Source organism: Zeus faber, assembly GCF_960531495.2.
Source record: "Zeus faber genome assembly, chromosome: 8".
NCBI lineage: Eukaryota > Metazoa > Chordata > Actinopteri > Zeiformes > Zeidae > Zeus > Zeus faber.
In genome coordinates, this window is record NC_137195.1 from 13,096,664 (window position 1) to 13,119,488 (window position 22,825).

At 43.2% G+C, this 22,825-nt stretch overlaps 1 protein-coding gene and 1 long non-coding RNA gene across 4 annotated transcripts; both read left to right on the top strand.

Annotated features, from left to right (window-relative positions):
- The first annotated feature begins 6,671 nt into the window (after nt 1-6,671).
- LOC307234452 lies at nt 6,672-7,853 on the top strand. Its single transcript, XR_013844300.1, has 3 exons — nt 6,672-6,803; nt 7,072-7,220; nt 7,405-7,853. It is a non-coding gene; the product is annotated as an uncharacterized lncRNA (long non-coding RNA).
- Nucleotides 7,854-10,277: 2,424 nt separating this feature from the next.
- snx27b (sorting nexin 27b) lies at nt 10,278-21,587 on the top strand. Of its 3 annotated transcripts, none has more exons than XM_080006014.1 (13): nt 10,278-10,817; nt 13,462-13,693; nt 14,164-14,356; nt 14,953-15,017; nt 15,253-15,357; nt 15,494-15,572; nt 17,409-17,572; nt 17,666-17,755; nt 18,478-18,627; nt 18,870-18,998; nt 19,345-19,404; nt 19,500-19,562; nt 19,766-21,587. In XM_080006014.1, the coding sequence occupies exons 1-13, from the start codon at nt 10,492-10,494 to the stop codon at nt 19,808-19,810; spliced, it is 1,701 nt and encodes a 566-aa protein (XP_079862140.1). In that variant the 5' UTR covers nt 10,278-10,491; the 3' UTR covers nt 19,811-21,587. The 3 variants fall into 3 exon arrangements, with proteins under 3 accessions (XP_079862140.1, XP_079862138.1, XP_079862139.1); XM_080006012.1 differs by having other exon boundaries at nt 19,500-19,548; XM_080006013.1 differs by having other exon boundaries at nt 18,876-18,998; nt 19,500-19,548.
- Nucleotides 21,588-22,825: the final 1,238 nt, after the last annotated feature.

Sequence of the window (22,825 nt, forward strand, 5' to 3'; positions counted from 1 at the left end):
TCATTCCCCAATAGGACCAGCAGAGGTCCCCTCGACCCCATAAACTTAACATTGCCGAATTTTGGAAGGTGGGCTCAAATGTGGGGCACTTCTAGAACGTAGGGTGGGTCACCAACTGCCATCCAAAATTGTTTACACGTTTAAGGACCTTCGTATAGAGAAACAGGCCCCTGCTTGGAGCGCGCACGAGAGAGAGAGAGGAGGATTGAATCTCTCTGACGGATAAAATAATAATAATAAAAATGCTGTACATAAAAAAACAAAAAAATGCTGTTGCTTAGGTCCGCTTGAGGGGCAACTTAAGCCTGCAATATGCTGTGGGAAACCCTGACGTTAATTGCATACATTTTTTTAAGGTGTTAAATGGTACACAGTGAGGTGGTAAAAATGATAAAAAAAGGCCTGAGGTGGTAAAAATGCTGCCTCGCCTTTCTCACCAGAGTGTCTGTGTGTGTAGTCAATGTTAAATCCTCCGTGATGTGGACTCCCAGGTACTTGAAGCTGCTCACCCTGTGGACAGAAGCCCCAGTAATCACCAACAGCGCGTGCGTCCTCGATTGTAATCCCCTCCTAAAGTCCACAATCAGCTCCTTAGTTTTGCTGACGTTCAGGAGGAGGCTGTTGTCCTGGCACCAGAGTGACAGGTCAGCCACCTCCGTGCGGTAGGCCTTCTCATGGGCGTCGGTAATCAGGCCCACCACGACGGAGTCGTCAGCAAACTTGATGATGGTGTTGGAGCTGGACCTGGCTACACAGTCATGTGTGTACAGGGAGTACAGTATGGGACTGAGGACGCAGCCCTGGGGGGATCCTGTGTTTAGGGTGAGGGAGCTGGACATGTGCCTCTTGAAGCAGGACGGGACCACTGATTCAGCCAGGGAGGTGTTGAATATCCTAGTGAACACCGGGGCTAGCTGGTTAGCACAGGTCTTCAGTACTTGCCCAGATTTGCCATCTTGGCCCGCAGCTTTCCTGGTATTCACACACGCACCAGAGCCCTACTGACGTCATGTTCAGACACTGAGAGTTGCGCGCTCACTTCCCCAGCGGTGTAATTCCAATTAGCGGGCGAGCTAGCGGTGTTGTTGCGAGACTCAAATCACGCAAAAAGGAATTCAGTTCATTGGCTAGGGAGGCGTCCACGGTCGTGGCTGGGGAGGAGCTGCTGTTGTAGTAGTTCGTAATAGTCTGCAGCCCCTGCCACATTAAATAAATAAATAAATATAATAAATAATAATAATTAACAATAAATATATCAATATAAATAAGTCTTTGGATCTCGAATCATTCCTGGTCTACGTTTCATTGCCGGTGATTTGAGAGGGGTTCCTAGTGCTCAAGGTTACTTTTCTGCTGGACGGGAACAACGAGAGTCCCTATAGGATATATTTGCAGTGCCTGGCATCTAATGACGCTCTGAATGGGGTGGTCGGCACGATCTATGTCGAGGACAGACGGTGCTGACCCCACCGTGCCGTGGTTTGCAATGGCGGCGATTTTGATGCTTGTAACTATGTGGCTGGTTTTACAATAACTCAGGTTCACAGTATCTTGCTATATTGGCTTATGTGTCAGGCTACAAATCAAATTGAGGATTACTTTAGGTGTTTTCTCCAAGCTGTTGGGAAAAGACACGCAGTTCCCTTTGAGACGGGGTTAGTCACACACACACATACACAGGGGATTTGACGTCACAACCACACATAAACTATACGACAGCAGTTTCCGCATTCCTTCTCACTCTGCTCTAGCTCTCAGAGCTGACACTCCCTAATCTCCTTCCCTCACAGTGCTCATGGCAGAGCAAACCAACACAGCAATGTTTCAAACTTTTTTATTGCTCTAGTTCACAAACTTCTGTTTACCCATAGCGCTTTCACCACAACGGTATATTTTACTCAAACTATAATTCTCCCATTTTCTTTCACCTTCTTTCATTCTGCCACCTAAAACGGAAAAAAGGTTTTTTTTTTCAGAATGATAGTAGACCATCTCGGTTTTTCACTCATTCAATATCAGGCAATTCTGATGTTGAATTTCGAAATTAAAGCCCTCTAAAAGGTCTTATATGAGCTCTGCTACCTCTGACTTCTGCTATTAAAAGGAAACTTCCTGTTTCCACAGACCAACTCCAAGGTGGGACAGGAAGTTTCCTTTAAATTGTAATCTGAAATCCGAGGTAACAGAGCACATACATTTCATTTTAGAGGGCTTTCATTTTGAAATTAAACCTCAGAATTTCTTGATATTGTGTGAGGGACACACTGAGGTGGTCTATTATCATTCTGAAGTGGAGTTGGTCTGTTGAAACAGGAAGTTTCCTTTTAATTCCTATCTGAATTCAACATTAAATTGGCAGGCAGTAGTTATAATTATTTTGTAACAATTATTCGGTTTTTTTTAATAATCATTCCTTTTAGTTATGGATTTTTATTTATTAATGTGTTCATTATTTCATTATTGACTGTCCGAAAGAATGTGAAACTCCGTTCACCGGATCGTCGCTTTTATTTTGAAATCAGTCCTTTCACGCTCTTACAATAAACGCCTAGAACAGGTGCCCACACTTTTTCGGCTTGCGAGCTACTTTTAAAATGACCAGATCAAAATGATCTACCTGCATTAAAAAATGCTAAATGTATTATTTATTTGTATACTCAGTATACTTTATATATACAATATATGTTGGCGCACCTTGCATCACTGTATGAACCCTTATGGCACAATACAATTAAATACGTTTATGGTCACTACATTACTCTGATGACTTGCACTGAATGGAGTCGGCCAGGGTTACATAGTCCGGACAGTAGCTGCTGGTAGCCAGCCTCAAGCAGGCTTCCAAATGATCATCAGTCATGATGGAACGGTACTTGGACTTAATAATCTTCATGTGGAAAAAGAGTCGTTATTACCTTAAGGTGACTGTTAACATTGATATTACTTTGTTACTTACTTAGTACTGCTGTTGAACCGGGGGCCGTGTTGTTCTCGGGTGACCACTAGATGTCAGTAGAAACCCTGAAGACACACTGGTACCAGCTGTTGAGAGTTGGATCTTTGAATGTTTGGAGAACCTCAAAATGTTTACAATGTTTAAATATTATTTTAAAGAATCCACACAGTGAACACTTTTTTTTACGTTTGATGTCCTGTGATCTGAATCATTTTAAACTAGCTATACTACATACCACGTACCAGTGTACCACGGCTGCCTCACAGCAAGAAGGTCCTGGGTTCGATTCCCACCTGGGGCACTGTTGGCACCGTGCTCCAGCGTGTTATTTTTCTAGTTATAGTTCTTCTACCAACTGTCACAAAACCTCTGCCAAATTTTCACACCTATAATTACAATTTCTCAATGGCTCTTGGCCTGTCCGTTTTTCAAGGCCTTGATTTTTCCATGGTGTTGAAAATTGTATACATTTATTTTATTAAATGTTATTATTATCATTATTAGGGCCCTATTGTTATTGTTCAGATTTGTATTATTCTCTGAATTTTCCAGGCTAAAAGTGTCCGCAAAAGGACGACTGCTAGAGCCACGGACACAGTAAAGGTGTCATTAGAGCTGGGACATCACAGACATTAAGTGGTTGAAGTTTCATCGAAATCGATCTACATAGGGAGCAGAAAATAGCGAAAAACCGACTAAATTTGACCGAAAGTAGCCGAAAGTTCGTGCTTCATCAACACACCAACTTTCAGAAAAGAGTTTTAGAATAAGACACTTTGTGACGTCATCATCCCATTTGCTATAAATGTGCAGGTTGTAGTTCTGAATTTTCATTCCCGTTGTGTGCGGTGCGTGGCATAGACTGTCTTACCTGGTAGATATCTGTGGGGCTGTTCACTTGGGTATTTATGTAAATCAAGACATTGTATTCCAATATAACCCTGTGTTAGATGCGGCATTGTTTTTTAAAAACATTAATCCACAGGAACTCGTGACAACGTCGAGTCAAGTCCACCCGTCTGTGGGAATGAATGATGCGTTCACGTTCTAGGAACGCGTCGAAAAACTAGAACCTGTGAAATATTAATTAGTCACAGGAAGACAAACGCTTCAAATTTTAATTTGTCACTAACACCACTGAAATGGACCGTGTGTATTGCTGCCTGCAGCTATATTTATTGTAATTATTTTTCTCCTTGGCAATTTTCGGGCTAAAAGTGCCCAGGACAATCGCTGGCCCCACGGACATGGTTGAGGTCTCGTTATAACCGGGATGTCTTGTTTAATTGTTTGAATTTAAAAAAGGTAAAAAATGTGTTTAAATAATTAAATGTGGAATTATGTAATAAAGGTCCCTGAAATTAATAAAAATTGTCTTTTGAAAAACATCCTTTATAAAATATATATATATATTTAACCAAATTTACTAATTTATATATTTATATTTCTTTATACATTGTCTCATTAATTTCATGGTTTGTTTCATAGGCATATTTATTTATGTATTTGTTTGTTTGTTTATTTATTTATCTATTTATTTGATTGTTTGTTTGTTTGTTTATCTATATATCTATTTGTTTATTTATTTATCTATTTATTTGTTTGTTTGTTTGTTTACTTATCTATTTATTTAAAAAATATATATTTAATGTTGACTCAAATGGCGTTTCATAAGTTATAACAATAAGAAGTTGTGGTTTACTGGCAAACATGGACTGTGGGTTGTTTTAAAGACAGGAGTGTTGAGCTGTGTAGACCGCAGAGTAGAGAGACGACAGGCCGGGGGTAGCTGATGTGGTGTTCAACTTAAACTCTGAAAATTGTGCTGCGTTTTTTAACCCGCCTGCCTCCAGCTATATCTATTATTATTATTATAATTATTGTTAATAATAATAATAATCATAATCATAATAACTATCATTAATAATAATAATAATAATAATAATAATAATAATAATAATAATAATAATAATAATTATTATTATTATTATTATTATTATTATTAGAATTGTTATCATTGATTATCATAATAATAATAAACAATAATAATTTATTTTTCAATAATAATCATAAGTTTGAGAGTTAAAATTGCAATTTTTTTAAATGTGAAACCTCCGAGGATTTGTGGACCATCTGACAGGTTATCAGATGAAAAAAATATAATTGCCATTCAATGTGGGAGCGTGTGGACCTTGTGTGTAGACCCTGAAGATCAGGGTTAAGATATATATTTGTTTTTGTTTGTGTGGAAAACAATTCTGTTTGAGAGCTTGGATAACCTGAAAATGTTTTGCAGACAGACACATTGTGTATTGCTTTCAATTAAACAAACATTTAAACAAATCATGTGCTGGACATAAGCAGTGTGCAATGTGTTCCTGTGTGTATGCCATTTGGGACTTTTAATTGCCAGATTGGATTGGAACACTTAGTTATTTTCTGCACTGAGATAAAAATTTGGCATGACATGACTGTATATGCTTTGAGATTTTTCATAGTCAAAACATACATGCCAATTTAGTTGTACAATAAAATACAAAATATTGGGATCATTGTAGCATTTTGTACATTATTTACAACGGAGTCAAGGCTTGGGCATAATTGCAGTGACAAAAGTGGACCTGTTGCACTTGCCCAAGCTGGCAAAGTGTGTAGAGATGATGGGCATTTTATGTAATGAGCCACACATGATCCTTCCCCTCCATCGTCATTGAGTCCCCTACAAACAGAACCGGATAGCACTGGATAGGTGAAAGCAATATGGCCAAACTGAACTATTTGACCTGATTTGATAAAAAGGTCTTGGTAGGGGGCAAGAGAAGGGAATGCTGTAAGGAAACCTTACCTGGGCCCTGAAGCTGGACCGAGAGATGGAAAGGAGATGTTGAGTTATGCAACATCTGGGCAGGATTAAACTTCTTCCCCACTTTCATAAACCCTGGGACGTGTAACAACTACCAGCCTGGTATATGCACAGCAGAAATATGAAGAAGCTTGTTTCAACAGAGTTAGTAAAACTGACTTATTTTCCCCGACAGCTGGTGACATAAGCATGAAACATATTGCACAAAACCTGTAAAACCAAATTCAACCAAACAAATCCCACCAAAACCTGTAAAACCAAATTACACCAACCAAATTCCACAAAAAACCTGTAAAAACTCACAAATGTATTTTGCGAGAGAGAGAGAGAGAGAGAGAGAGAGAGAGAGAGAGAGAGAGAGAGAGAGAGAGAGAGAGAGAGAGAGAGAGAGAGAGAGAGAGAGAGAGAGAGAGAGAGAGCGCGAGAGAGAGAGAGAGAGAGAGAGAGAGAGAGAGAGAGAGTGGGGAACATATGTTTTCATATTCATGAAAACTTCCACATAGACACTCAAGGGTATGACTCAAACTGCCCACTCTGAGCTGGAATCCCTGCTCTGTAACTTTCCACATCCCTTTCATAAATGTTGCCATTTAAACCAGACCAACTAGCTCCCGTCCAAAGAAGATTCCTCACAATGAGAGGCGTTGTCTCGCACTCTGTCTGGAACAAATAGTATTTGTACTAGCACCACCACCATGCCAACCAGTATGTTTACTTGCATTGATTTGTCTCTGAAGTAGATCTCCACATATTTCCTGCATACAAAACAAAGTTGTACTTAAACAGGGGGAGTTAGTTTGGGCGTTGCCAGTTTTGTGGCGCACATTTCCACCACATGACGCATCGTTGTGTTTACATATGCATGAGAGTGTGATACAGCGGGTGTCCCTCTATAAAAAGAGGCTTTCCCCTCAGTCTCACACAGGACTAAAGCCAGCGGTGTTGACATCAGCTCCATCAGTTTCCTCCCCTCGCTGCTCAACGGTGAGTACAAATGTAGGAGGTGGAATTTCCAATGAACTGAGAATATTTTTCACCATTTCAGGCTTAATTAAAAAAACAAAAAAGGGTTTCAAACTGGAATGGTTTAAGTTTACATTTCTAACAATTGGTTACCAGTACACACAAAGAAATCTCCACTATCTTAAAACTTGACATCATTTTTATGTTTGCTTTAATTTTTCAAGGCTTTTAACGCCACGATTTTAACGTATTAGTGATTTATAGAAATTCTCTCTCTCTCTTCTTCCAGCTACAGTCATGCCTCAGCTAGAGAGCATTATCGTTTCCATGGTGGAAATGTTTGAGACCCATGCTGGCCAAGAAGGCAAGAAAAACCAGATCAATAGTGATGATTTCAAACGTATAATGGATGAAGAAGTGAACACCTCTGGGCTCAAAGTAAGAGAATAAAAACATGCTTTCATTGTAAACATACTGTAACAGGCTGCAAATATGTACTCCTCAGTATATACACACAATACAGTTTACCTATGTATGCACAACATGGATCCATGTGTTTTTCCACTACACAATACTGTACATTGACTATGATGCCAAATAACTCTCCCTACGTGTTCCCCAGGATACGATCAATCCAAATGATGTCAGTGAGGCTATTGAAATGCCCGATAAGAACCACGATGGTGACGTCAACTTCAAAGAGTTCTCCAGGTGTGTAATGTCCTTAGCCAAGGCGTACCACAAAAACACAAGAGGCAAGGGTGGCAAGAAGTCCAAGGGCGAAGAAGTGGAGCAAGAAGCCTAAGCCGGAAGAGCAACAGTATCTACAGTCCTATGATGTACATTTGATATGATATAATAATATGTACATATGGGATAGAGATGGGATTTTTTTTTTTCATGTAGAACGTAGCACAGGTGTGTCTGCTGGTAACGGACATTACGGATATTGGCCTTTTGCACACCTGAGTAAGCTGCTGGTAAAATCACGACTATGGTTTAATATGCAGAGTGCCTTGGTACTATATACCCATAGCTTGCTGAAAATAAATAAAAGACAACAGAAGCTTTGCTTTTTGTACTCACTGATTTTGCCGCAGGTGTTGAATGCCGTGGAGTGAGACAGACATGATCTCATCAAATATTGAGTACAAGTTACCCACGTTGTTCTGTGGTGCACTCCATCACTGCCATGGTTTCCCTAGAAAGAGTGACTGATGTGTGCGGTGCAACCCTATTGAAGGTTTTCTTTATCCTGCAGGACTTTTTCTGATATCAACTCCCTGCTGACATTCTATCTGCCTGTCGGTCTGTCTGAATTGTTGTGAAGGGTTAGGGTAACCCTAACCCTAACCGTAACCCTAACCCTAACCCTAACCCTAACCCTGTATCTGATGCCTGCACGGCAGCGTAAAAATGACGATATGTGAAAGTTCATCAAAATTACTTTCAGGTAATTTCAATGTAAACAATTTGAAGGGTGGGTCTCCTGATTAGATGAACCTGCATGACTTGCATGACTTTCTAACGCTGTTTTTGAGCTGATACGGTCCTATGAAACGCAAAGAGCTTCGACTTGATCCCACATCACGGCGAACACACGGAGAGGCTAAAGAGATCATATGACGCAATTAAGTTCAGTTAGATCCCATGAATAATAGAATGGATCTAAAGCCGTGGGGGTGATATCGACTGTGTTTGGGTCATCGTGTTGCCTTGGTAGCTCAGATCAGTTTCCTTCCTACTGTTGAGTGGAGCGATGTCAAATGAAACCTTACTCGTTTCAAAAAAAAACAAAAAAAAAAACTAGGCCTGATGTAACAAGGGACAACAGCGCAAAGGCTGCAAAGCGCAATATGAAGCATCCATATTTGGGCACATGTACCTGATATGTACCCTGAGTCCTGCTCGGGCCTCAAAACATCCCTGCTTTAAGCCGTGGGCGACACAGTCTCATCAGAGGTTTGAACGACCCCGAGAGAATCAAACCCTCAAGCAAATACATCAACCATTCATTCAGTACATTACAAACAAACAATTGTCCTGACATTCCACAAACAGTGTCAGGACTATTTTGAAAATAGGAGAGGAGGAATATGAGGGGGAAACAACGGGCGAGGCAGTGAGGACCTTGTAGAGACCAGCAATCTTTTTTTGTTTATCCTGCTTTTACGACAACCCAAGAAAAGAATGAAAACATTTTTTGACACATAAGAGTGCCCTTGTGCCTTTTAGCACTCCTTTCTCCTTTTTTTAACTACAGATTCCAATGAACGGAATCGGACAACTTTATTTTCGAAGTCCATTTACACATTCAAGACATTGTCGAAAGTGAAATGTCTATTCATGTGGCCGCAGCCATTGGAAAGGAGTACAATGGCCAAGCACCGCACTACCAACGTTCACCCGCCACAAATGATTGCAATCAATCGAAGAAAAAAAAAAAACATGAAAGAAAACAGATGCTGTTGAGAAATAATGGCTGTGTAAATACCTTGACTTGGATGAAGATAAACTCAGACCACCCAGCCCTGTGACACATGCGTGTCCAACTTGGACATGAATTTCCTTAACTCACAAAAGCTGATAACGTGGGGGTCCAGTAACTGTAGTCATATTCCACTTCAGACAAATAGTAAACAAACACAAATACTACGAGTAACTCGTATTACTAACACGCGCCACTTGGGGAAAATAGCCACTAGGCGGCGCTCAAAGCGCAGTAAATGCAAAATAACAAATGAATTGGGGTCAATGGGCAAATGACTGTACTCATAATCCCAAACCATAGATACATGTATTGTAAACATTTCGTTATCGTTGTAATAAGTATAGACTACAATGAGAATGAACAGGGAAATTCAGATTGGAACAAAAAAAAATAAACTGGATAAAGTATCAAGACCTATGTGATACGATTTAGAAATGAAAGCGCTTGATACTGTCGTGTGGTTTTATAACTGTCTTCAGACTTGCATAGAATAAAACGCGTTTCCACTGACAGATAGTAGCTGCTGTGGTATAGTGTCTTTAACTGCAAGCATTTTACTGTACTTCTACCTGTATCATTTCAACCGCGTTACCGCTCGTCGTAAATAAAAATACGATAAACTCATGACAACTGAAAAAGTAGCGCCGCTGTACTTTTGATTAGGATCCTCATGCCCCACGGTGCGGCATTCGACTGAGGTGTGAGCTCGGAAAATCCAAACCTCTCCTTGCGAAAGTGCGAAAGGAGCGGTCGCGTCAGTCGCAATTCAACAATTCAAAGTCGAACCCCGGGGACGGGGTCAGCTCCCCGCGTCCCGCGTTTCGCGATAACGGGCCAGCGTGACGTCACACGGCACACACGGTTCAACGTTGAACAAAGTTCCATTTGCACAGCTTTTGATTCGAAAGCATGTTTGACTTCGATCTAAACCACCGCGGGAGTTAGCGTCCCGGCCACATGAGTGTAGCGTTGGCAAGCAAGCGGACGTTTTTGGGGTTTTGTTGTTTTTTTCCTCTGCGGGGGGTCTGTGTTTGTGTCCCGAGCTGGAGCTGAACAGTCGACTCCGGATTCCGGAGGAACGCAGCACCCGTCCTGAATGATCGGGAGTTATCGGCATTTTCCGTCGCTCCCCGGTGAACTAGCCGAGCTGGTTAGCCTGCAACCAGCTAATGTTTGTGGGGTTTGCGCCGGACCGAGAGCTGGATATAGCGTCGAGAAATGGCGGACGTCAACGAGGAAGAAATCTATTCGCCCGTCGCCCCGTTGCCCCAGCCTCTCTCCCGGAACGGGTCCGGCGAAAGTACACCGGGTACCGGCGGCAGCTGCCAGATCGCGACCACCGTGACATCGGGCCCGCGACTAGTCCGGATCGTCAAGTCCGATTCGGGCTACGGCTTCAACGTCCGCGGACAAGTTAGCGAAGGGGGGCAACTGCGGAGCATCAACGGGGAACTGTACGCCCCGCTGCAGCATGTGAGCGCGGTCCTACCGGGGGGCGCCGCCGACAGAGCCGGGATCTCCAAAGGGGACAGGATCCTGGAAGTGTAAGTGGCCGCCGGAGCTCGTCGCCGGGGTCCGGACGTCGAGCAGCCCCGGGCGGCTGGTGCTGACCCTGCGAGGGGTCAGTTGCGGGATAAGGGGCGAGGCAGGGCTCACCTGGCCACACACACCTGTTCACCCGCCGGTCGAAGTGTGTGTGGCAATATCAACGATGCACACACTGTCAAAAATAAGAAGTTGTTCTAATATGACATTTTTCTTGTGGTCACGCAGTGGTGATGATGGTCCGAGGCGTTGTTATTGTTTACCTGCACGGCTGAGATTTAACGTCAGGGTGTGTGTGTTACGTTGTTTTTACATAATAACGACGTGTTTTGATGTCTTTAGTGTGCACAGATTGCCCGCTGATGTTACACTCTGTTGCCATGGAGAGGGACAACAGCACAGCATCAGCCCGTGTGTGTGTGTGTGTGTGTGTGTGTGTGTGTGTGTGTGTGTGTGTGTGTGTGTGTGTGTGTGTGTGTGTGTGTGTGTGTGATGGAGAGAGGGTGAAATATTGGGGTTGTAGAAAGGAGGGTTTGTCATGAGCTCCATTCTGATTGGTTTTGTGATGTATACGTGTGCCTTCCATTGGTTAGTTGATGCTGTGTCCTGCTTTGTAATTGGGTAGCCGCTGGTAACCTGGCAGTTTGTTGACCCCAATATTTTTGTGTGTGTGTGTCTGTGTCTGTGTGTCCGTGTATGTAGTGTACGTGTGTGCATTCACTATGTGTGCATGACAGTGTTGCAATGCATGCATATGCACTATGCATTTGAAACTATTTGAAATTATGACAGCAAGGGCACTTAGGGATCAAAAGCCTGGCTTAGTTTCAGTGCACAATAAAACTATAATAGTATACTATAACTATTGCTTCTTAGCTTCTGGTGTATGTGCCTTCTTCAACACACTGACAGACACAGATACAACAGAAACACCCCACCCCTTTTCTTATTGCCTCTTATCAGCCCTAAATAATAGTTTCTACTTTTATTATTGCCCTTTCCTTTTAAATTACCAGCTATGTGATTGCCATGTGCAATTTTGCTGTATTTATTTATATAACATACAATTGCTTGAGACTGTGAACTTGTTGGCTTAAGTTATGAGAATGAACAATGGATAGGCCCGCTTTGTTTAAACGTGTTCGTTTGTGTGATTATCAAAAAAATTAGAGATAATGTGATAATAACAGCAGTGTTTGTACATCAGTAATCAGAGATGTAAATGCAGAAAATTAAAGCTGTGGGCGCACACAAGTCTCAGTGTGTCTGCACTCCACCCGGCGTAGGAGGCTCCTGCAAAGACACAGCACCGGCAGACAGAATAATCAACCAAATGAGCCAATAGAATAGGGTGTCTACAATGGGTTATATACATGAAAATTATATTAACATTATATCATTGTTTTCAAATGGTTTTGATGGTGTATGTTAAAAGGGAAGCACATATTGTTTATTATAACTCCTGGCACGCACAAAAGAGTCATAACTTACACTTTGGTAGTAGGGTTTCTGGCCACTCTGTTTACAATCTAAACAGAGTGTATTCCTTACTCCATCGACCTTTTTTGATGTTCAATGACCTGTCCAGTTTATCATTAGTTGCTTTTTAGTTAGTTATTAGAGGAAGTTAAACTGCATTACTTCTGTGACATGTAGATGTGTTTTGAACTCTTGTTTGGGTATGTGGCCACTGTTATCGGTTTGACTATTTAAATCGTTGTGCGTGCGTGTGTATACTCTGTGTGCAGGGGAATTACTGCGGTTGAAACAAAGTAGTCTAACTATAGACGGGTGAAACGCTGTTGTCAGCAAATGCCCCCGATACATGGCTGGGAACAGGCTCAGGCTGCTCATGTTCACCCTCCCTGACATGATCCTATGATCCTGTTGCCCCCGGAGATCTGACCTTCGTGAAGTGATTATGAGAGGAGAGACGCCTGGCTGCTATCAGGACTCACACAGAGACTATGGCTGGGTGACATCTATCAAAGTCAGATCTTGTTTTGGTGGTTTTATGTACATTTGTCCTCGGCCAGTATCCTTGTATTGCATTTTGGTGTGTGTGTTCAGTTGGTTTATCACTACAGCGCTCTGCAAAAGAGATATATATATATATATATATATATATATATATATATATATATATTGGTTGACCTTTCACATAGAGCTGCATGATGGACTAAATTGTTTTCATAGATGTTGTGATAGCAGTACAACTCACAGTGCATTTTCTATTTTCTTTTTGATTCATCTTGAAATTTGTGTCACTAGCCTTGTTCTTGTTCCACATGGAAGAAAATGAATTGCTGAAGCAGCCCAGACACAGCCTAGCCATAGATTGTGTGAACATACAGTATATCCAGAGGATTTCCTGCTGTTCCCCTTTTTAGGTTAATATTTGTTGGGCCTGAATGAGACATTCTGGCCCAATCTTCCTCAAATCACATACATACAAAAATTCATAGATTTTTCTAAATACTATATCACAGCTTTTGCACAACAGAGGATCTATGCAACAAAGCTCAATATTTTGGTTATTCATATCCTCATATAAATATTATATACTGTATATTGTGCAGCCCAGTCACCTTCTTAATCCTCTCTGCCTTTTTCTCTCTCTATTCCACTTTCTGCATCAATCAGAAATGGGGTGAATGTGGAGGGGGCGACCCATAAGCAGGTGGTGGACCTGATCCGGGCCGGGGAACGGGAGCTGGTGCTGGCCGTACTGTCTGTCCCGCCCCAGGAGGCGGACTGCCTGGACCCGGGAGACGACGGCTCGGCCCAGTCCTGTTACGACTACTCAGACAAACAGGCCGTCCCCATTTCTGTGCCCACCTACAAACACACCGAGCTCAATCAGGAGAAGTTTGTGGTGAGCTTGTGCGTGAGTGTGTGTGTGTGTGTGTGTGTGTGTGTGTGTGTGTGTGTGTGTGTGTGTGTGTGTGTGTGTGTGTGTGTGTGCGTGCGTGCGCCAAGATGGGTGGATTTGAGGAGGGAAGGGTGATTATTAAGGTGTTGACAGATACAAGGAACATTTAGGAGAAGAAAAGTGTTATGTACCTACGACTGTAGTTGAATTGGGAATGTGTTTGTCTGTGTTTCTTTATCGTTTTCTATTTCTCAATAGATAAAGATAAAGGTACTTTATTAATCCACAAAGGGAAATTCCAGAGTTGCAGCCGCAATGACATACATGACAAAACACCCATCATTTAGAAAAACACACCGTTTTTGAATCAAAAAATAGTTAAATATCTATTATTTATCATTAAATGGGTTTATGTAATATATGTTCCCAAAGCAAAATCCAAACTTTGTTTTATTTCGTCGCCCCGCCTCCAGGTGTATAATGTGTACATGGCAGGCAGACAGCTCTGCTCGAAGCGTTACCGAGAGTTTGCCATCCTGCACCAGAACCTGAAGAGGGAGTTTGCCAATTACACATTCCCCAAGCTGCCGGGGAAGTGGCCGTTCTCCCTGTCAGAACAGCAGCTGGACGCCCGGCGCAGAGGCCTGGAGGAATACCTGGAGAAAGGTGAGAGGCCTTCATTTCTCAGGAAAAATAATCTAATTCAGAGCTTTTATTTTATTTTATTTTTTTTAAATTTAATTCTGACAGGGAGGTTATGGGGTCATAATGGCAGAATATATAATTGTTTCCGTCATGCGTAATATGGCACATCACCCATGATTTTGCTTCATTCACGTTTCACATGAATATTTGTAACTAGATAGTTTAATGTGGCCTATAAATGTATGAGAGTATGTATATGTATGTGACAAATATTCTCTTGAATTTGAAATGATCTCAAGCTCAAAAGTGGGTTTTTTTTGGGGGTTTTTTTTCAAAGTAATTACTTGATATTGAACTTTCCCACATCATGTCAGAAAACCGAAATTAAAAGAAATAGATACGTGTGAATATTTTTCCATCAAAAATGGTAAACAAAAAAATGGGACATTCTACAATGAAAGAGAAGGAAAGGGAGAAAGGTTTGGGTGGAAAGTTTTTCTTGTCCCACAGAGACTAATAGGCTATGGTGTGTGTGTGTGTGTGTGTGTGTGTGTGTGTGTGTGTGTGTGTGTGTGTGTGTGTGTGTGTGTGTGTGTGTGTGTGTGTGTTTTTTGCAGTGTGCTCTGTGCGTGTCATCGGAGAAAGTGACATCATGCAGGAGTTCCTGTCAGAATCAGATGAGGTAAGACAGAGAAACGTTTTCTCTCCCACTCCCTCTCTCTCTCTCTCTCTCTCTCTCTCTCTCTCTCTCTGCATGTGTTCCTCTCTTTTTGCTGTGTGTGTCGCATGTTGTAGTGTTTTTGTCTGTATCTATATTATGTTTGTGGAAATTTTGTCCCCCTCCCCTTTGTTGTCTGACCCACTATACTCTCTCTGTCTCACTCTCTCTCTCTCTCTCTCTCTCTCTCAACCTTTAGAACTATAATGGCGTCTCTGATGTGGAGCTGAGAATAGCCATGCCTGATAAGACCACAGTCACCGTCAGGGTGCGCAAGAACTCTACCACGGATCAGGTCTACCAGGTAAGCAACAATTTTGCCCAATATTTAAGTTTCTATCGTGGCATCAGTCCGTATCTGATATTAACAAACAATGACACAAATAAAAATCTCTCTCTCTCTCTCTCTCTCTCTCGCTCGCTCTCACTTTCGCTCACAGGCTGTGGTGGTGAAGGTGGGGATGGACAGTGTAACAGCCAGCTACTTTGCTCTGTTCGAAGTCATAAACCACACCTTTGGTTAGTGAGAATGTGTGTGTGTGTGTGTGTGTGTGTGTGTGTGTGTGTGTGTGTGTGTGTGTGTGTGTGTGTGTGTGTGTGTGTGTGTGTGTGTGTGTGTGTGTGTGTGTGTGTGTGTGCGTGCGTATTCCCACATGGTGATGCGGCCCCTTCACTGTCCTGTGTAAGCACTAGACTGAATTCTATTTAACTTACTCCACATTTTCTTTACTTTTCACATGTAGTATTTTGGTTGGTCCAAGTTGGATTAATATTTTGTTGAAATCTTGAACCTGTGGTGGAATGGCGTGTCACACACAGCTCCCTGCCACACTCAGCAGGAATACGCTAGTAGAGAAACTGGTTCCATACCTTTTTTTTAAACTGTCTGTCTACTCATTAGTTTTCACCTACAACACCTACAACAGTCCTTGAGATATAAGTTCTCAAATATATTGCTCCTTTTAACAACATCATTTGAACTTGTTTCTTAATTGGAACAAAAGGGATTATCTTACTGCACTGAGAAATCAAGACGTGAACATTTTTTGAAGAGCATTTCCAAAAACTGCCTTTCCCTTGAACTCCATCGCCTCTAGTTGCAAAGAGCTACTTTCACTTTCCAGGGTTTTGACCAGAAAAGTTAATGACATTGCAGCGGTAACAATGTCATCTCTCAGTAATTGCCGCTGTGTTATTGTTTCAATTCAAGATTCAAGATTTAAGAGGTTTATTTGTCACATACATATACATGAGTTCATACATATATGCAGTGAAATGTCTTTGCAACACATCCGGAGATTATGCACAATAGTTACTAAACTGAACATAATAGCTAACCTAATTCCTACCTAGCAACTAACTGAAACTACCTGATTCCTAAAATGTAATGCAGTAAGTGAATAGAATAGTATAAATAAAATAAAATAAAGATGAAATAATACCCAAAAAGGTAATACAGAGTACAAAAATGTCAGGTTACAGGTTCTGCATATCAATCGTCCAATGAAATGCAGGAATCCAGCCTGGTGGCCAGCATTTTGAACATTTGGTCTCATTGTAGAGGAATGGACTGTCTGGGCGGGTGACGGTTCCATTGGCCAGTGTTGTTCATATAATTAACGAGCAGGTTAAAAGATGATAAAGTCACTGGGAGGTAAAAGGACGACGAAACCCCTTCATTGGGGCTTCAAACCAATCGACTTACCCGACCCGCTCACTCTGGGTCTGAGGGAGAACGTACACAGAGGAGCGCAGTGTTTCCATCACAGAGGGAGCTCTCTTGAAACGGCTGAATGAACAAAGTTCTCCCTCTCAGCACGGCAAATTTAAATGTCAATATCTCCCTCTCTCCCCTTTCGCTGTCCTCTCCTCATCTTCTCCCATTCCTATCATCTCTCACGCGCCCTCGCCCTCACCACCCGTACACCCTCTGTATGCAAAGAGAGCTTACAGTGGCTGCGCCTATATAAAGCAATGGTAGTCTTGACGGAAGCTGTCTCCCTGCTCGCTGGATGAATAATTGATGTAGAGGAAGGTTTAGCTCCCCTTCAGGACGACTGCTCCCCCCCTCCCCTCCCCCCTTAGTGTCCACATCAGATGTGAACCACTCGGTAGCATCAGTAATGAGCCTTGTCCTGCTCTCTGGCCCTGTTTGATCACACAAACACAAACACAAAGCTAAAGGCTCTTCCATATTTGTAAAATGGCTGGGCTTGTGTGGCTCTGAGAGTGTGATCGGAGTAGCCTGTGGTGACACCTCCTCGGACGGGTAGACGGTGCACGCCGATGACGTCGGCGCTTCCCCAATCCCGTCCTTTTGTCGCCTCACCTCCTCTCGTTGTCCATCTCTGCCAGTACGGAAGCTGGCCCCCAACGAGTTTCCGCACAAGCTCTACGTCCAGAACTACACCTCCGCCATCCCCGGGACCTGCCTCACGTTGAGGAAGTGGCTGTTCACCACCGAGGAGGAGATCCTGCTCAACGACAACCAGCTGGCCATCAACTACTGCTTCCACCAGGTCCGGGTCCCTTGGTTCTGCGTATGTGACGGCATACAGCCGGGGTACAGGTCTGTGTGTCCTGACAGTCTTCCATATCCTGCACCTCACCAGGCCGAGGACGACGTGAAGAAGGGATTCATCAAAACGGAGCAGAAGTCCTACCAGCTACAGAAGCTGGCAGAGCAGCAGAAGATGGCCATGGTGAGCCCCTGCCGTCCATGAAGAATGTACACACACACACACACACACACACACACACACACACACACACACACACACAATTTCCATATTGTGACACGTACTGTAGCGGGACAACAAGGGCTCCTGGTGGTATTTTATGGCTGATGACATGAATTTTCAGTGTCATTGAAAAACGCGCGTGAAGTGGTCAGAACTGACTAATATTTGAGAAGATCAAGGATTGCATATTTTGAGTTGTACCGGGCTCAGAAAGAAGAGCAGTGAAAAGTGAATGCACAGTACCAGGAGAAGGCTGTGTGTTTCCCCAGTTTACAAGCCACTAAGCAGATTGTGTAATCTTATAATGGCTGCCTCTGGAAAGTGCAATGGCCAAACTCAGCCGAACCACAGGCTGATAGGATTCAGATAGTATCCGAAAATACGGCTGGTGGGACAATATGGCTACGATAAATGAGGACTGGCTTTCTTAATTGCAACTGACTTAATGCATTAAGTCTGTTTGCAGTTTCACTTAAAGCATAACAACTTGTGCAAATGCATGACAACATTTTAAATGTACTTAATCAGTAGACGATCACACCCTGTACGTCAAATGCAGTGCTCTTTTTTATCAATTACATTCCTGCTGTACGGTTTGTTTTCTCTTCCTTTTCTTTTCCCCCTCTCTTTTCGCTAATCTTCTGGCCTCGATCCTCCCCTCGGCGCTATCCTTCTGCTTTCAGTATCTGAGTTTGTTGAGGGGTTGCGAGGGCTACAACGAGATCATCTTCCCCCATTGTTCCTGCGACTCCCGGCGCAAAGGCCACGTCATCACAGCCATCAGCATACACCACTTCAAACTGCACGCCTGCACGGAGAACGGAACGTTAGAGGTGTGTGTGTGTGTGTGTGTGTGTGTGTGTGTGTGTCTGTGTGTGTGTGTGTGTGTGTGTGTGTGTCTGTGTCTGTCTGTGTCTGTGTCTGTGTGTCCGCATTTCAATGTGAAGTATGTTCTGTGACAGAGTAAAACTCTCTCTCCCCCTCTCTCTCTCTCTCTCTCTCTCTCTCTCTCTCTCTTTCTCTATCTCTCTCTCTCTCTCTCTCTCTCTCTCTCTCTCTCCCTGCTTCTCTCCAGAACCAGGTGATTGCTTTCGACTGGGGGGAGATGCAGCGGTGGGACACGGACGAGGAGGGCATGGCTTTCTGCTTCGAGTACGCCCGGGGGGAGAAGAAACCGCGCTGGGTCAAGATCTTCACGCCATACGTGAGCACATGTGTTTGCAGTGAGCGCGACCTGTAGGCCCCGGGGGGGAAAGAATAGTCCAAAAATCTCCATAACAATTCTGAATTGTTACAGAGATTTCTTGAAATGTGATATTCTTATTTTGAAGCGTGTCAGGGTTCAGTGTCGTGTTGAGTCATTGAATTGAAATAACGATTACTGTACATCAGGCAGAGTGGTTAAACTACGCCGTTAGAATCACACACGATGAGAATTGACTCGTGGGCAAGGATTTTAAGAACAAAAGTGAAACCAAGGGCTCTAAACAATCTTCTCTGTCCTCCACGGGGTCGGCCTTTGTATTTACTCTGAATCTCCAACGCCCCAGTTCAACTACATGCACGAGTGCTTCGAGAGAGTCTTCTGCGAGCTGAAGTGGAGGAAGGAGGTAAGGGCCCAACGTCGCCTCTCTGCACCATGTGACCCGATAAATCTTTGATTGACGTCCGTGTAACTAAACCGACCGGGACTCTGTGTCCGCAGGTGGAAGAGGAGGCCACGGACAAGGACAACAAGAACTGCAACAAAGACGGTATGTGTGGCAAGGTAAGGCCTTGCCTGCCTCTGTCTTGTCTATGGCCCAGCTGTGTGTGCGTGTGTGTGTGTGTGTGTGTGTGTGTGTGTGTGTGTGTGTGTGTGTGTGTGTGTGTGCGTGTGTGCGTGTGTGTACGTGTGTGTGCGTGTGTGTGTGTGTGTGCGTGCGTGCGTGCGTGCGTTCCTCTGTGCTGATGAGTGTTTTCTGTTTATAGAATATCTTCCAGCTGTTGAGGCACAGAAGGGATGGAGGCACCTAGGAGGAGGAGGAGGAGGAGGAGGGGGGAGGATCATCACCTCCTAGTTTCCCCGTCCTCGTCATCGCCATTGCTCTACTCCGCTCGGCCCGGCTCCGTCTTCAGCTCCTCATCTCTCCAACCCCCTCTCCCCCCGGAGTGGCAACACTCACCTATTAACCACATGGGCGTCAGCGACATTTCAGCATCTCCACGTAAAGAAGCTAGACCATGGTATACCGACCTACAAATAAACAAGTAAACAAACTACGTGAGGCAGAACACATACTTAACATATGCTAATACACTTTAAACCGTCAACTCATGGACTCCTTACCGGCAACCAGGCTGGACTTCATCCGTTGTCCGTTCTCCATTCGACCCGACTGGGAATGAGGAGAAACAGTGACTTCCCCCACCTCCCCGGAGGGAATCTGAGGAATGTCGGTCCGGTTACAAACTGAAACGTAGAAATGGGGGACCGGCATGAGACGCAGAGGCTCTGGCGAGAAACCGTCGGACACAGAGCTTGGTAACTTCTGGAATGACGCGGCGGCGTTCCAAACGGCGGATGGAAGCTCCACTCGGGCGTGTGGTCGCTGTGCTGAATGTTCTCACGGCGGGGCCTCCCAATTCCCACACAGTTGAGGGCTGGCTCGACAGAGAGAGAGAGAGAGAGAGAGAGAGAGAGAGAGAGAGAGAGAGAGAGAGAGAGAGAGAGAGAGAGAGAGAGAGAGAAAGAGAGAGAGAGAGAGAGAGAGAGAGAGAGAGAGGCCTTTAGAGAATGTAAGCTATAACTGCATTACATATATTACATTACGTTCACTCCTGTGTGTCTCTAAAAAACAAAAAAAAACATTTTTAACAGGGAAGTAAAATAATGTGGCATATCAGGAGAAAACATGAGGGAGAAGACAAGATGTTTTGTGTGGTATTGCTAGACATACAGCTGATGTTTCATCTACGAAGGGGTTAATTATTAATGAATGATTTTTATGGGGTGGGTGGGGGGGTACAAAACAGAATGTTTCACGTATTAGCAGGTAGTCCTGCAAATTTTGCACTTTAAACAACAGTATTAATGACCTCCAAATATAGGAACTTAAGTCAAGAAACGGGCATCGGGCATTATATTGCAGCAAGAACATAGGCTTATTTAATACTGCGACATAAGATTAAGGTATATTATGGAGGGTTGATTTTGCCATAAAGTAGACATTTATGTGTTAAGAATATAAATCGAAAAAGCTCTGCTCAGATCTTTTGAGCAAAGGACATTTTAAAAGCACACAGCGAAGGCTCCGCTGACTGCGTGACGCGACGGGTGTGCACTTCCCACAGGGGACAGCAGGGGTCCTTCTCTCCCTGCACATCTTTCTACAGTATCTGTCAACTAGCCACTAAATCAAGGGCCATTTGTTTGTCTGTGAGAGATCCCCCCTGGATTTTACAACAGGCCTATAATTTAGCTGGCCCTTCCACGCAAGACTCATATATCTCCCCGTAGCCTGTACTCTGTTGTGCGATTAAGCTGCTCTAGAGTCGGTCCAAAAGGAGCCCGGTGATATCATCTTTCGAGCGGGACGGTATCAACAAAGGGGGCCGCTTGCTTCATCATTCATTGTGGAACAGGAATTTATTGTCACCCTCATTAAACCGATGCTTTCAGAGTCCTCTTGTGCACCTCAGCGACACGGAGGGAAGGCGTAATAGGAATACAAATGATGTCCTATGTGTCCGCAAGCAGTGTCAGAGTGACAAGCCAGTGGCTGTGTTTTTCATAATCACCACGGTGTTGAGTTCACCATCGGACGCTTCTGGTGATTGATCGGCTCCAGCAGACGTCGGCTGTGTTAATTGACTGTGTTGTCGGAGGTCCAAAGGTTTGCTGTGTGTCCCAGGACCCAAGTTTGTTTACTGGAGTGTGGCTGATACTTGACATGGTGGATCGCCTGACTTTGGCCGATCAAGCTCCCACTCATGTCTGTCTTTTTTCTTTTGGTTTTATTTCCCTCACTCTGTCAGAGGATAACTTCATTTTTTCACCTATATTTAATTTATTTTGATAGTACATGCTATACAAACCAAGCATCTCTAGTTGTATGCTATTTTCACCTGATTGGGTTTGGCTTTTGAAGAATTATGCTCAGTTTGTGATGTTAAAACATTCAAATTCAAGACAAGGTCATTTGGGTAAGTTGCTTACTGTAATAAAATGTAACATATTCTTTTAAATAAACTGATTTATCAATGCAAAGCGCTCATTTTCTCTGCATTTTTCTTTTTAACTTGTCTTTCCACATTGGGGTTCGAATAACTTGTCTGACTAACAGACTCTCCAATGTGTCCTCATAAAGAGGTCACGTTATGGGCGGAATAAATCTAAAACTAGCATAAATCTCAGCGAGAATAAAGCCTACTACAACTATAAATTAATCTTCAAAATGTGCTACTTCCCCAGCCTTACTATTGTACCCACCCACCAGCCTTTAGCTCATTTTCCAGTTAGAGTGCCTCTGTCTTCTCCTAATTCCTCTGCTCCCCAACTCCCAAGTCTGTTAATGAGATCTGGTGGACAATTATCCATTAGACAGTGAAATAGCCGCCCATATCGACCCACACCAGGCCACAAACAGCCAGTAATTAAATGTTATTGAATGAAGAGGTGTGGGCTGTGGTCTCAAAACATCCGGAAATCTGACAAAAATATTCCTGTGAAACACGGAACTAGCCTGATGGATGCAATACCATTCAATCATAGATTTAGGCAGTTCATTATTGACATTGTCATTGAAAATATGAAAAATGTACTGTAAAGAAAGCCCAAATAAATAATATGAGACATAATTGGCTTTGAAAGTGTGAAAGTAAAGAAAGATATCTCGTAAGTGTATTATGTTGGAAGTGAAGCGATGCTTTCTGTCATTTTGTGAAATAACGTTTTGTTTTAAGATAACTTTCATTGATTAAACTGTATTCGAGAATGGTATTTTGCCTCTCTTCTCCCACAGCGTGTATTGTGTCTCTTTTTATTTTTCC

Bases quoted from the DNA above. Each gene is read 5' to 3' on its own strand.
- snx27b (XM_080006012.1), top strand. From the start codon at position 10,492: ATGGCGGACGTCAACGAGGAAGAAATCTATTCGCCCGTCGCCCCGTTG. The intron at 10,818-13,461 runs GTAAGTGGCCGC...TGCATCAATCAG, and splicing joins GGGGACAGGATCCTGGAAGT to AAATGGGGTGAATGTGGAGG. The intron at 17,573-17,665 runs GTCCGGGTCCCT...GCACCTCACCAG, and splicing joins TCAACTACTGCTTCCACCAG to GCCGAGGACGACGTGAAGAA.